At 35.0% G+C, this 13,084-nt stretch overlaps 1 protein-coding gene across 9 annotated transcripts in view; it reads left to right on the top strand.

Moving 5' to 3' along the window:
- Positions 1-12,199, top strand: part of PTBP3 (polypyrimidine tract binding protein 3) — a 90,555-nt gene extending 78,356 nt beyond the window's left edge. For all 9 annotated transcript variants that reach the window (XM_086315980.1, XM_086315977.1, XM_086315976.1 and 6 more), the window contains 4 exons: positions 2,358-2,450; positions 3,178-3,394; positions 6,836-6,913; positions 7,048-12,199. In XM_086315980.1, the coding sequence (XP_086172106.1) occupies positions 2,358-2,450; positions 3,178-3,394; positions 6,836-6,913; positions 7,048-7,180 (521 nt within the window). In that variant the 3' untranslated portion in view covers positions 7,181-12,199. The remainder of the gene's footprint in view (positions 1-2,357; positions 2,451-3,177; positions 3,395-6,835; positions 6,914-7,047) is intronic.
- Positions 12,200-13,084: the final 885 nt, after the last annotated feature.

Raw genomic sequence — 13,084 nt, 5'->3', positions numbered from 1 at the left:
CTAGACTTTTTGATAGTGTACCTCTCTCAGTTAAAAAATATTTAACATGTACTCCTAATCTATATATGATTAATTAATCATAAATTTCATCAATCTTTTACTGTACTCTGTATGTATAGTTTTATATTACAAACAGAAATACAAGAACCATGAAGTAAGCAATGTTTAATATTTTAAAGATTTTTATTAATGAAAGTTTTTTAAATAAAAATCTTGTTAACATTTAGTGAGAAATAAGATTTAATATGCTTCATTATTTTCAAAAATCTTTTTCACTTTGAATCAGTATTCCAAAATCTGATTCTAAATTCACTTTATTTTTGTACTTGATGGTTGTCAAAACTGAAAAAGATACCTCATAAGGATACACGAGGAAATTCCCTGGCCGTCCAGTGGTTAGGACTCAGTGCTTCACTGCTAGGTTCTGGGTCCAGTCTCTGGGTGGGTAACTGAGCTCCCGCAAGTCACGTGACATGGCCAAGAAAACATTTTAATTGAAAAATATAAAAATGTGATATGAATGAAAGTGTTGCATTGTTGCTATACTAATTAAGATACTAGTTTTTTGGTCTAATCCACTAAATTTTGATGTATTTTACTTGGAAAAAGTTCCATGTTTCCTCTTGTTAAATTAGTTGATTTTGAAATCTATTGTATTAGAATAATGGGGCTAAAACTCACTAATCTTCATTTGAAAAAATTTTTAATAGAAATCGTTTCAAAAAAGTGGATAATAGGTTTTTTTTTTTTACAGTGTCTTTCAGATATAATTTACAGCCATACAATTCACTAACTTAGGTATACAACTCAGTGATTTTTAGTCAGTGTACAGAGTTGTGCAGCCATCACCAGAGTTCAATTTGAGAACATCTCTGTCACCCCACAGAGATACTTCATACTCAGGTGCAGTTTCTATAATAGTTTTAATTCATGATACATTTATATGATTATCAGTAACAAAATCATATGTTCATGCTAATTTTCATATGTCTCTTTAGTAGCCAGAGCACATTTCTTTCCAAAAATAGTTAATTTCTCACTAATTTAGAAAAAAATTACCCTCAGCTTGAAATACAAATTGTATGTTATTTTTTAAAGGCTATTTATTTTGGCCAAGAGGGACAGGGAAGCCTGATGTGTTGCAGTCCATGGGGGTGCAAAGAGTTGGACACTACTGAGCAACTGAGCAACAATATTTCAGCCACTTGTCATTTCTGAAAAGGACAGCAAATTTGGGATACTTACATATATATATATATATATTTTTTAGCTACTGTTTATCTCTCAGTTTAGTTGCTTGTAGGGGCTTGCCCATGAGATAACCAGTTCTCCTATGTGCGCCCTGAAGATTGTCGTAGTTGTTCTCTCATCCTGTTACACAGTATGGTAATGGTGCTGCTGTTTAAGGATCTTATTTTTATGATATTGGTGGTACCCTGTTCCACATGAACTGCAATATATTTTAGCACACTAAATGGAAAAAGATGAGGAAATGTCCTTCACACTGTAGAAAATTTCCATCTATAATTTCTTGTATATGTTTAAAATTAGTAAAATGTAGTTTTTCACATTGGTTTATATAAACAAATCAGGATAAATAACAGTTTATTATCCTCTCGGGCTTCCCCGATAGTTCAGTTGATAAAGAATCCACCTGCAGTGCAGGAGACCCTTGTTTGATTCCTGGTTCGGGAGATCCACTGGAGAAGAGATAGGCTATCCACTCCAGTATTCTCCATAGGGTTACAAAGAGTTGGACACAACTGAGCGACTTTCACTTTCAATCCTCCCACACCCCAGTGAATCATTTTGTCTGCTTTTTGGGATGTGGGACCCACTTTGGGGAACACTAGTATAGAAAAATTGGATGTAATGAGATCAGTTTGGAGGCTATTGTGATTGTCCAGTTGTGAAATAGTGATAATAGCTTGGATGGTAGGGAGGATGGGGAAAGTGGACAAATGTGAGAGGTATTTAGGCCATAGAATCAATGAGTACTGGTAGTTGATAGGATGTAAGAACTTAGGGAAAGGAATAGGTCAAAAGATGACTCCCAGGTGTCTGACCAGAGCAAATACATGCATGATGATACTGTTTATCAAGAGAGTTCATGAACATAGGAGGGGACAAAAAGGGGAGATGAGTCGATTCGGAATATATTAAATTTGAAGTATTTATGGGACATCCACGTGAAGGGATTAATAAATCTAAAATATAGATACAAATTTGGGAGCATATATATGAAATTGCTCAGGGAAAGCATATAGCATGAGAAAAGAAGCTTTCTTTAAATATATTGGTAAAATTAATTGAACACTACAGTCAACACTAAAAAACTGTTTTGTCTTTTTAATTAGGAGTATATGGTGATGTACATCGAGTGAAGATAATGTTTAATAAGAAAGAAAACGCATTGGTTCAGATGGCAGATGCAAATCAAGCTCAACTAGGTACTAGTGATTAATAATAGTCCTTATTATATGTACATATTATATGCTCCTTTTGTATGTGAATTTTCCTATGAAGTAAACTTACGGCTTAAGTAGAAGGAGTTCCTCTTTATGTCAGTGTCTGCACTATTATTTGGATCTGCTTACATTTTAAGATTTTAAAATGTTTATAACTCTTTGAAGTGCATTTATCTGTTTGAACATATCATTGATGTTTAGAGCTTTGACTCTAGGATTTTTCCATTAGCTTTAAACTAATAAACATGACTTGTTTTCTTTCGTTTGCGTGTTTGTTTTCCTTTTAAGTTTTCTAGAACTGTTGCTTAAAAGTTCATAATGATAGTGCAAGAAAGTGTCATTTTGCTATCTCACCATTCATTATTATAGTGGCTGTTGAAATATACTAGTCAGATATTTATTTTAAAAAGCTTTACTTGAGATTAATTTATTCAGTAGCCATTTCCTGAGCTCGTGTTATATTTCAGGCATTCTGAAACGTTTTAGCACTCTGCTAGGAAAATAGGTATTTTTTGTTGTATTGCATTTCTTTATGGTAAAACCAACTCATTTAATATATTTTCATATGTAAGAGTTTTTAAATTTAAAACTATTTAAGCCCTCAAACTGACAATATAATTTTAAATGACTAAATAAAAAGAATTATGATAGTTTTACAGAGACTCTACCTTAATACCCAGGATTTCCTTATTTTCTTCTTATGCACCAGCAATGAATCATCTGAGCGGTCAAAGACTTTATGGGAAAGTGCTTCGTGCTACACTGTCCAAGCATCAGGCGGTTCAGCTTCCTCGAGAGGGACAAGAAGACCAAGGTCTGACTAAGGATTTTAGCAATAGTCCTTTGCATCGCTTTAAAAAACCTGGCTCTAAAAACTTCCAGAATATTTTTCCCCCGTCAGCTACTCTGCATCTTTCCAACATCCCGTATGTATCTTAATTTGTTACTATTCATTTCAATGATAAATAATCTAGAGTATATGGTTTGGGGAGATAAAAACTGAAATTATTGTTAACGTAGTAGTAGAAATTCACTGATTTCTTGTCAGATGATTTATTTGCCATCATGTCTTAAGAAATTTATCTAAACTTACACTCCAAAAGTAAAGGTAGCAGTGTTTAAAATTTTTCTTTCCAAACAGGGAATTAGCAACTAGTTACCTTTCAGTTATAGAAGGGCAAAATTACATTTATGCAGAGATATTCCATTGGTACAGACTTATTCATCCTTCTGTAGAAGTGAAGACCTTTCAGCAACCAGCATAGCAAAATCAAATAATTTATGTTTTTAAGAATTTGGTAAGCTTCCCAGGTGGCTCAGTGGTAAAGAATCTGCTTGCCAGTGCAGGAGGCACAGGAGACATAAGTTCAACCCCTGGGTTGGAAAGATCCCCTAGAGTAGAAAATGGCAGCGTTCTCCAGTATTCTTGCCTGGAAAATGCCATGGACAGAGAAGCCTGGTTGTCTACAGCTCATGGGGTTACAAAGAGTCAGAGGCACGCAAGAATTTGGTAAAACTGAATTCTCTGTTTTTTAACCTACAAGCCACATATATATCTAAAAGCTAGAAATTATTTTCTTATAACCAGTCTGTAGTAACCAGTGTTGTAGCAGACTTGTTCTTCAGTCATCATCTAGCTTAGAGATTGACAGACTACAGCCCATGGGTCAAATCCACCTGTAAGGCCCATGAGCTAAGATCAGTTTTTACATTTTCAGTGGTTGGGGAAAAACAAAAGAATAATATTTCGTGATTTGAGAAAACTGCATAAAATTTCACCTTCCATGAGAAAAGTTTCAGAGAACACAGCCACATTTATTGATTTATGTATTAGCTATGGGTGCTTTTGAGCCAATACGACAAAGCTGAATTGTTAGAATAGAGACTGTATGGTCATCAAAGCCTAAGAAATGTAAAACTGGAAATCCCAGTTTTAATTTGTGAAATCCTTGACCAAAAAAGATGACAGTTTTATATAACATGGAGGAGGATAGCTTTGGAAAGAAAGGGTAAAAGCTGGGGGGTATAGTTGTATGCCAGCATGTGTGTGAAAAGTTAAAAGGGAATGGAAAAGGGTACAGTTCTGGGACATTTCTGAAAATGAGAATGGCCGTTGAATGGGAACAAAAAATAATTGTTTAAAATACTGTTGAATGCCCAGGCTCCTCACTAGTCTCCAGTTAGGCACATGGAGAAACTTTGCATCTGAATTGGGCAGTGGCTCAAGCCTTATGCCTTCCAGGCAACAGGAGGAGTCGCTTTAGAAAAGAAAACTCAATTATGTGCGTCTAGAAATTTAGCACCTCATTACTACAGAATGAGGGAGAGAGGCAACATATTTAAAGACTAAAGCAGGCTCCCTCTTAAGGACATTTATCCAGGAGCTGGTTTCAGGTTGTATCCTACACTGGACATGTAGGTAGGAGAAAGAATGTTAATGTATTTTTTAACCATCTACCAAGTATCGGGCACTGTGCTGGTGTCTTACATGCATTACCTCATCTAATCTCCATAATAATCTTTTTAAAATTGTGGTTAAATACATAGCCATTTTAACCACTTTTGAGTGTGTGTTTCAGTGTACACTCACATTATATACTTTCATAGTGTTCAACCATCACGTGTATCCATCTGTAAATCCTTGTCATCATCTCAAATTGAAGCTCTGTATCCATTAGACAGTATCTCTCTGTTTCTCTCTACCCTGTCCTTGGTATCCACCATTCTGTGTTCTGTCTTAGCAGTTTATCCATAATAACCCTTGGAGTAAAGGTTGTTAGTTTCATTTTAACACTGAAAGTGAGAGGCTCAGATTAAGTAACTTACTCAGGAGTGACATACCAGGTGAACATGAATTCGAATCTCTCTCCTAGCAGAGCCAGTTGTTGTTCTGTAAGACCATCCTTGCTGGTAGTTGTGAAATGACGAAGAGTCTACTTTTAGTCCATTGACTGTCATGTGGTAGACCACTGTATTAGTTGTCCACTGCTGTGCAACAGATCACTCCAAAACCTAAAGCTTAACACAGTAGTAGATGTTCTTTATCTCAAACTGTTACTGTGAGTCAGGAATCCAGAAGTGGTTTAGGTTTTGGCTGATTCTCTCACAAAATAGCATCTGAAGGCTGTAATGGGGTTAGAGTCCACTTCCAAAGTGGCTCCTTCATATGCTTAGTCAGTTCCTTGCCACAAAGACCTGTGCATAGGGCTACTTGACTGTCTTCATGAAAAGGCAGCTGGTTTCTTCCTGAGCTAATCATTCAAGAAAGGGCAAGGTGGAAATCACAGTGTCTCTAAGCCTCAGAAGTCACGTGTCATTTCTGTAATACCCTGAGGGTTACAGAGGACATCCTTATTCTGTATGGGAGAGGAGTACCCAAAGGGTATAAATACTAGGAGGCAAGTGTAATTGGGGGCTACTTTTGAATATAATTGGCGCATATACATGTTTGTAATTATCCTGAATGTAATTGAAAAGGTACTGGATTAGTACTAAAAATACACTGGACTAGTAGTGGACTATAGAAGACAAATCAGAGCTAGGGAAGGGGCTTGGAAGTACTGCTGCTAAGTCGCTTCAGTCGTGTCTGACTCTGTGCAACCCCATAGACGGCAGCCCACCAGGCTCCCCCATCCCTGGGATTCTCCAGGCAAGAACACTGGAGTGGGTTGCCATTTCCTTCTCCAATGCATGAAAGTGAAAAGTGAAAGTGAAGTCGCTCAGTCGTGTCCAACTCTTAGCGACCCCATGGACTGCAGCCTACCAGGCTGCTCCGTCCATGGGATTTTTTTCCAGGCAAGAGTACTAGAGGGGGTGCCGCTGCCTTCTCCATTGGAAGTACTAGTTAGGTACTAAAGCCGTATGGGTAATAATCCCATTGAAAGAGTAAATATAGAAAGATTTTCTTGTTCTTTAGGTACTGCCCATGTCTTACGCAAAAGAATTGAGACAACATTCCATTGTCTGAAGACATGCATGCATCAATCTTGAACATCTTTTTTTTTTTTTTTTTTCTTTTGCGACTCTATGGAAAACCCACCAGGCTCCTCTGACCATTGGATTTTCCAAGCAAGAATACTGGAGTGGGTTGCTCTTTCCTCCTCCAGGGGATCTTCCCAACCCAGGGATCAAACCCAAGTCTCCTGCATCTTCTGCATTGCAGGCAGATTTTTCACCACTAAGCCATTGCGGAAGCCCAACCTTGAAGGTCTTTAAGGGCACTTGCAAATCATGTCTTCATTGCATGGCTTTATGCTCTTTGTAATGTGAGGTATTCTAGAGACCTGATGATGTCAGGAATTAATCATTGCTTCATTTGAAAATTAGGGATAAGATAGTTGACTGTCTCTGTGATGATGTTTTCACAGCCCCTCTGTTACAGTAGATGACCTGAAGAATCTTTTCACAGAAGCTGGATGTTCAGTGAAGGCTTTTAAATTCTTCCAGTAAGTCCATTCTCTTAAAAAATACATGATTTGCAAATGTTTATGGTAATTTAATGAAATCTTCTAGGGTTGGGGAAGAGGTTTGTAGGCAAAATTAATTCTGTGTACTTTTTCTGTTTCTTCTGCCACTTTAGGAAAGATCGCAAAATGGCACTCATTCAGTTGGGATCTGTGGAAGAAGCAATCCAGGCCCTCATTGAGCTTCATAACCATGACCTTGGAGAAAATCATCACCTCAGAGTTTCCTTCTCAAAATCTACAATCTGACTTTTCTTTGAATTTTTCTCCTAAGACTGAACCATAATTTCAGTAAAACCTTCAGACATAGACTGAAGCAGCTCAAGACCAATTTTGCCTCTTTTTCAAAAATAACTCTTTCTGACTTTGATGTTAAAGTATATTAAAAAAAATCAAGGGATGTTCTCTTTTCCCATTTCTCCCCTCTGCCAGTACGTCATCAGAGGTGTGTTTTTCCTTTGTACCATTGTTTCTAAAATGAAAATAATCTTCAGGAAAAATTTTTTTTCCAATAATTTAATTCCCTGTATTAAATTGGATTTCAAGAGGACAGACTCTTTTAATTTGGGTCCAGATCAGCCTTATACAACATTTCTAAACTCCTTTGTACTTTGAAAAATTTAAACATACAGACTTTTAAAATTACTTGGCATAAGTAATTTAAATGACCTATAACCAAGTTTTTAACTTTATGATTCAGAAGTTTGAGTCCTGTAGGAAACTATGTTCTCTTATAAGTTATAACAGTTATTTGGCATATATTGATACTTATTATACATAAATGGGGTTGTATTGGAAGCAAATTGATAAACTTGCATGTTTTCTTTCAATTATTTTTTTCCCACTGTAAGACACTCCTTTGCATATCTTTAACTTTTTAAAACTATTTGGAGAATGAAATGTCTCAATTGTCTCCAGGGAAATTACATGGAATCCAACCAGGATCTATTAAGGGTCAGAATAATTCATTTTATTTGGGAAAATCATGGTTTAAATTTCACAGTGACAGTTGCCTAGTAATATGATCTTGGAAAATTTAAAAAGAAAAATAATCCTACTTATAAACTACTTTTTTACAGTTGTTTTCAGAAAAAAAAAGTTTACAGTCTTAAGGAAAATATTCAGGTCTATTATATGGTTTGACAGATTTTTTAAAAGTTATTTTTGGTAAAGTCTTCTTTTAGAAAAAAAATTAATCTCAAGGGTTTTTTGTACCACTATAATCTCTAATACTTATTCAGAATTACTGTGTATTTACTTAATTTCCTATTATGTGCCTTATTATGTGCTTATGATATAATAGGTTAGAGTTTTATCTAAGTATCTTAAAAGCTATATTGTCGGCTTGTTGAGCATTTGTTTTTTCTTTTCCTTGTTTTGGCAAGAATTTTAAAGTTGTTTTTTTTTTTTTTAATTGCAGTTTTAAGTGATTTTTCAAGAAGTAATAGTTTCTATTCAAATTTTTGGTGCTTTGGTGTAGAGGTGGGGTGGGGAAGGGTTAAATGGTTTGGGGAATAACTCAGTGCACACCTGTAGGCCTCTTCATATTGTGACCAGCAGTGGTCATTGCAGTTATAGCATACCAGTTGGGGGCTATAAAATGCAGTCTCCGTTTCTGGATCTTGTCTAATCTTTATCCATTAGAATTTGTCTCAGGATTGCTTGGTTTTTGTCATATACTCAAGTGAGAACTTGCTTTTCTTGGCTAATGAAGCTGAGTACTGAGTGAGTGCCCACATAGGTGGTGTATGAGGAGTGGGCTCTTTCTCATACTCTGTCCCTCTCTCTCTCTAGTTGAACGTAAGCATACGTTTTAATGTTGTTTCAGTGACTGTATAATGTAAAACTGTTTCTTTTAAATTAGATACTTGGCATTGATTACTTATTCCTTCAGTGCTTGAGTAGATTTTTTAAAGCAGAATTTGTTAAAAGGGTCGTTTTTGTCTATTCCTTTTTCACTTTTCTCAGATTCTCAGAGTGGCTCATCTCACCTTTTAGAAGAATATCTCAATCTCGTATTATATTCCAGCTATTAAATTAAACAGGAAAGTTTTAACAAAAACAATTTTGCAAAAATATTCGGAGAATACAAAAGACATTCTGGATTGTTCAAAAGCAAAATTCCCTCAACGCTGAGCAGCAATTAGTCGGTAGAAAATGAAGGACACTAAATTGAGATCTTTCGAATGGATCAGTTTTAGTATTGGCTGATCGGTATAATCATTTATCTAGTTTTTTTTTTCACTTATGAAATATATTTTTACCAAAACACTGAGTAAGAGGGAAGGGAGAAAAACCAATTTCTTTAAGAAATCACTCCAAGTTTGCTTCAATTTTTCCTTCTTTACAAGCACTATTGTAATTTTCAGTTATATTTTAAATTGGAATTTTTTTTTCTTTTTGAGTTAGGAATTACTGTGTAGTTTCAATTCATGATTCTCATAACATTCAGTGTAAGTGTAGCAGAATTGTAGCAGAAGGGAGATCATAAATGGTGTTGAATGTAATTTTGAAGTAGGAAATGGCCTTTATATTTGAGAGAGAACATTTGAATCCTTTTCAGGGCTTTGTGTGTGTATGTGTATGTGTGTATAGATGAGTGTATATACATACATACACTCCTCTAATGTTGTACATACATATGTACATTACATGCATCTTAAATTATTGACCAAAAACATTAATCAAATTAAGATTTGGAAAAGTGAGATATTCTTATTTAAAACAGTGTGTTCAAAACCATCAATTTGTGTCTAAAATTAGCTGTAGCACATGGATGTTGTCCATATTGGGCTCTTTGCTCTTTGAATTATAGAGGTCTACAGTATTTGTGTTGACATAGTTTCTGTAAAAAGATTTAAAAATATCAGGGCAGTGAAAAAACTAGATCTTTGTATTTTTTGTTTTGGCATGCAATTAGTTGATATCTGCTAAGCAATGTTTTGTTGTTGTTGAGCTGTCGTAGTATCCTATTTTAAAGTTTATTTACTTTATTTCCAGGAGAATTGTCTTATTTTTGGAGGTGTCTGACTTTGACACAAATTATATATATTCAGGACTTTTAAAAATAGCAGTACAAAATGAATAACCAACAAAAACCCATAGTATGAAACTCTGAGAAAAAAATAGCAGTACACATTAAACGGTAGCAATTTATGCCAAAAAGTTTTACTTTGAGATTTAAATAACTTGCATAGTAGTAAATTGTGTTTTGTGTGAGATACAAATAGGAAAATAAGCTTAATAATTTGATAACTTCCTGGAAAGTATCAGAATTGCCCAGTAGTTCCTACAGAATGCAGTAAATTCTTTGTTTAAGGCTAAGTTGTGATGTTAGTTGCAGTAATGTTTCTGATTTTGTTGTTGAAAGTTGGCAAATCTCACAGTTTTTAGAGACACAGTTTTTGCCTGCCTGATTCCTTATGGAAGCAGTGTTTCTTTGGCTCCACCTAGTATGGTCATCATAGGTTCTGCTTCAGTTGATTAGAAGTAGTGCCCATGAATGTCTCTGTTCAGTTTTATATAAACTTTTGGAAACTTCCATGTTATTAAGCAGGCAGGTTATGCACTGATTGTATTATCATGTAATTCCCCTTCTGTTCCCACTAAATATTTTTTGGACGAAAGATGACAAGCTCAAAAGTATGTGTCCCCTGCCCGCAGTGAGTCACTTAAAAACCCTGTTTGCCAAGTTGTCAGGCTATCTCTCAGAAAAACTAGTGTGTATTGCTATTTTTAAAACCAAAAAGACAGCATGACTATGGGTAAAAGCGTTCTTAACCTTTCCTTTGTCTTGATCTGTTATTAACAAGAATAAAACTGCCAGACTTAAAATAATCTACTATTGTGCTGAAAAGAAATACCATTAGATTGCACAAAACTTTTCCCTTAAAGAAAATGTAATTCAGCTGTCTCTTAATTCAGCTGTGTTATTATTTAGAAGACTATTTGCAGTCTTTTTTCAGAGCAAATTTTAACAGCTAGTTGTGAATAGTTTAAAAAATAGAAAATTACTAAAATATCAGTTTGGGGGGTTTTATAGAGGGAGAAGAACGAAAGAAACAGGACCAAAGTGTATGTGCCTTCTTCAGTAGTCTTAATTGATCTTTCTTCCTAATGAGGTTTAGGTGGTAGTATCAACATTCTGGTTTTCAGGAAATGCATACTATATAATTTTAAAAGAATGTTATCCCACAGACCATTCTTTCAAGGAAACAGTTGTAACTGTAAAATGAAGTCTCAGTTATGCTTTTTGCCTTCCTCACATAATATTCATAGCATGTGCAGGCCCAAGAACAGAGCTGCTCGGAGTCTTTGTGGTAGTCATCTTCATTTCTGTAACCTGAGGCATGTGTTCCAGAGAACAGGGGTATTTTTCTGGCCCAGTGACCTTGGTGATAATAGTCATGGTTGAAAGCTGCTTATGGCAAGCTGAAATCAGCACTGTAAACAGATTTTTGTTGTTGTTGTTTTTAGGTTATTTTTAGTTCTTGAATCTGTGTAGTAGTTGTAATAATAAATATTTAAATAACTATTTTTGATGTCATTTAAAAAATCATACTCTGGCCTTTCTTCCCTTTACCATTGATACCCAGATCTTTAAAAAATTCATCCCACATCCAAAAAGTACTAATTATAAAGATTGCTAACCAAGCAGAGTTTTGCATCAAAATGTCACCTCATTGCTCTGACCAAAGACTGACTGTTCTGGTTTTGACTCCTTTCTGTTAAGCATTTTTTCCCAAGCTCCTTTCTGAAAGAAGACGCAGTGCAAAGCGGCCTTTACTTTCTATTTCCTATCGGTGAATAGACTACTTAGAGAAAATGGGAGTTTAAATGTGAACAGAATGGATTAGATGATAAGGGTTCGATGGGCATTTTCAGTACTGTATTTAAGGAAAAAAAAAAATAGCACAGCTAGGAGCCTCTGACATTGTCTTGTGTTTTATGTGGTCTGTTCATAAAATTCCCTTTTTCAGTTTGTAAGAATGTTCATCTAACAGAAGTAAATGCTGTAAATATTTGTAACAACATTTTTTTAAACCAGGCCAAAAAAGGGGGGAAAAAAGCGGTTTTAGGGAACAAGTTGACATACAAAGTGGTTTTATATAAAACATCAATTGTCTTGTATATTTTGATAAGCTGCAGTACCAGCTTTCATTTGTAACACAGTTTGTGGCTTTGGAAGAAAAGGATTCTGTGATTGTTGAAGTGAATCATGTTATAAATGCAAAGAGATGATAAAATATTAAAAAACATATTTTCTAAGTGCGTAGTGCATGGTTAATTAAAGCTTCTGTACACTACAGTATATTCCATTTTCGTTCAGTTTGTATATTTGCTGACTATTGATATCTCTACTCTTTTCCTAACAAGTATAGCATTGTAGCATGCCTTTTAATAAATGTCATGACATCTGTACTCTCTTAAAATATTTCTGTGTTCTTGTCTGTACTTTGGGTTTTCCCTTGTCTTACCTGTAATTCTAATGATGTCATATTTTCTTTTCTTTCTCATAACCATCCATCTAAACTTGTTACAGCATAGCAAGCACATGTGCACACAGCTTTAAAAACTAAACGACCCTAAGTTTGCTGATCATCTCTTTTTTAGTTCAGGAACAGTTCTCATTTTGGGAAACAAAGTGCTTTTCTAATCATCCTACAAGTAGCTTTGTAAATGGCACACTCCCTCTGTATGAGTACACGTTGGTATATTTGCATGAATGCTGTCTTTTGCTCTCTGTGTGTATATATCTCTCTCTCTCCTTTCTGTCTCTCTCTTTCACACACACAGACAATATATGTACAATGCCAAACAAGAGTTGGAACATTTTTTCCAGTTTTTGGCTTCCCTAGGGAGCTAATATACATAAATTTTGAGACATGAGGTGTGATCTCAAACCAAGTTTGTGTTCTTTTCAATTAAAGGGTAACATAGTTACCAGCTGCCTATATATTTCTTTTCCATAGACAAAAATGTTTTATTTCTAGGTTCTTTAAAGTATTATTGGATTTTGGGAGTCTAAGCAGTCATTTATTTTAATCTTTTATTCTTAGATCTTTTGCAAGTGGAAATTTATGTGTGTGTGATTATTTTTAATGGCATAGAAGACTCTTAACTACTACTGATATTTGCTCATCTAAAAATCTA

Source organism: Bos grunniens, chromosome 8, assembly GCF_055505025.1.
Source record: "Bos grunniens cultivar Pamir isolate PY7600 chromosome 8, Bosgru_T2T1.0, whole genome shotgun sequence".
Taxonomy (NCBI): domain Eukaryota; kingdom Metazoa; phylum Chordata; class Mammalia; order Artiodactyla; family Bovidae; genus Bos; species Bos grunniens.
The sequence above is the reverse complement of the archived record's forward strand: the minus strand, read 5'-3'. Positions and strand labels throughout refer to the sequence as shown.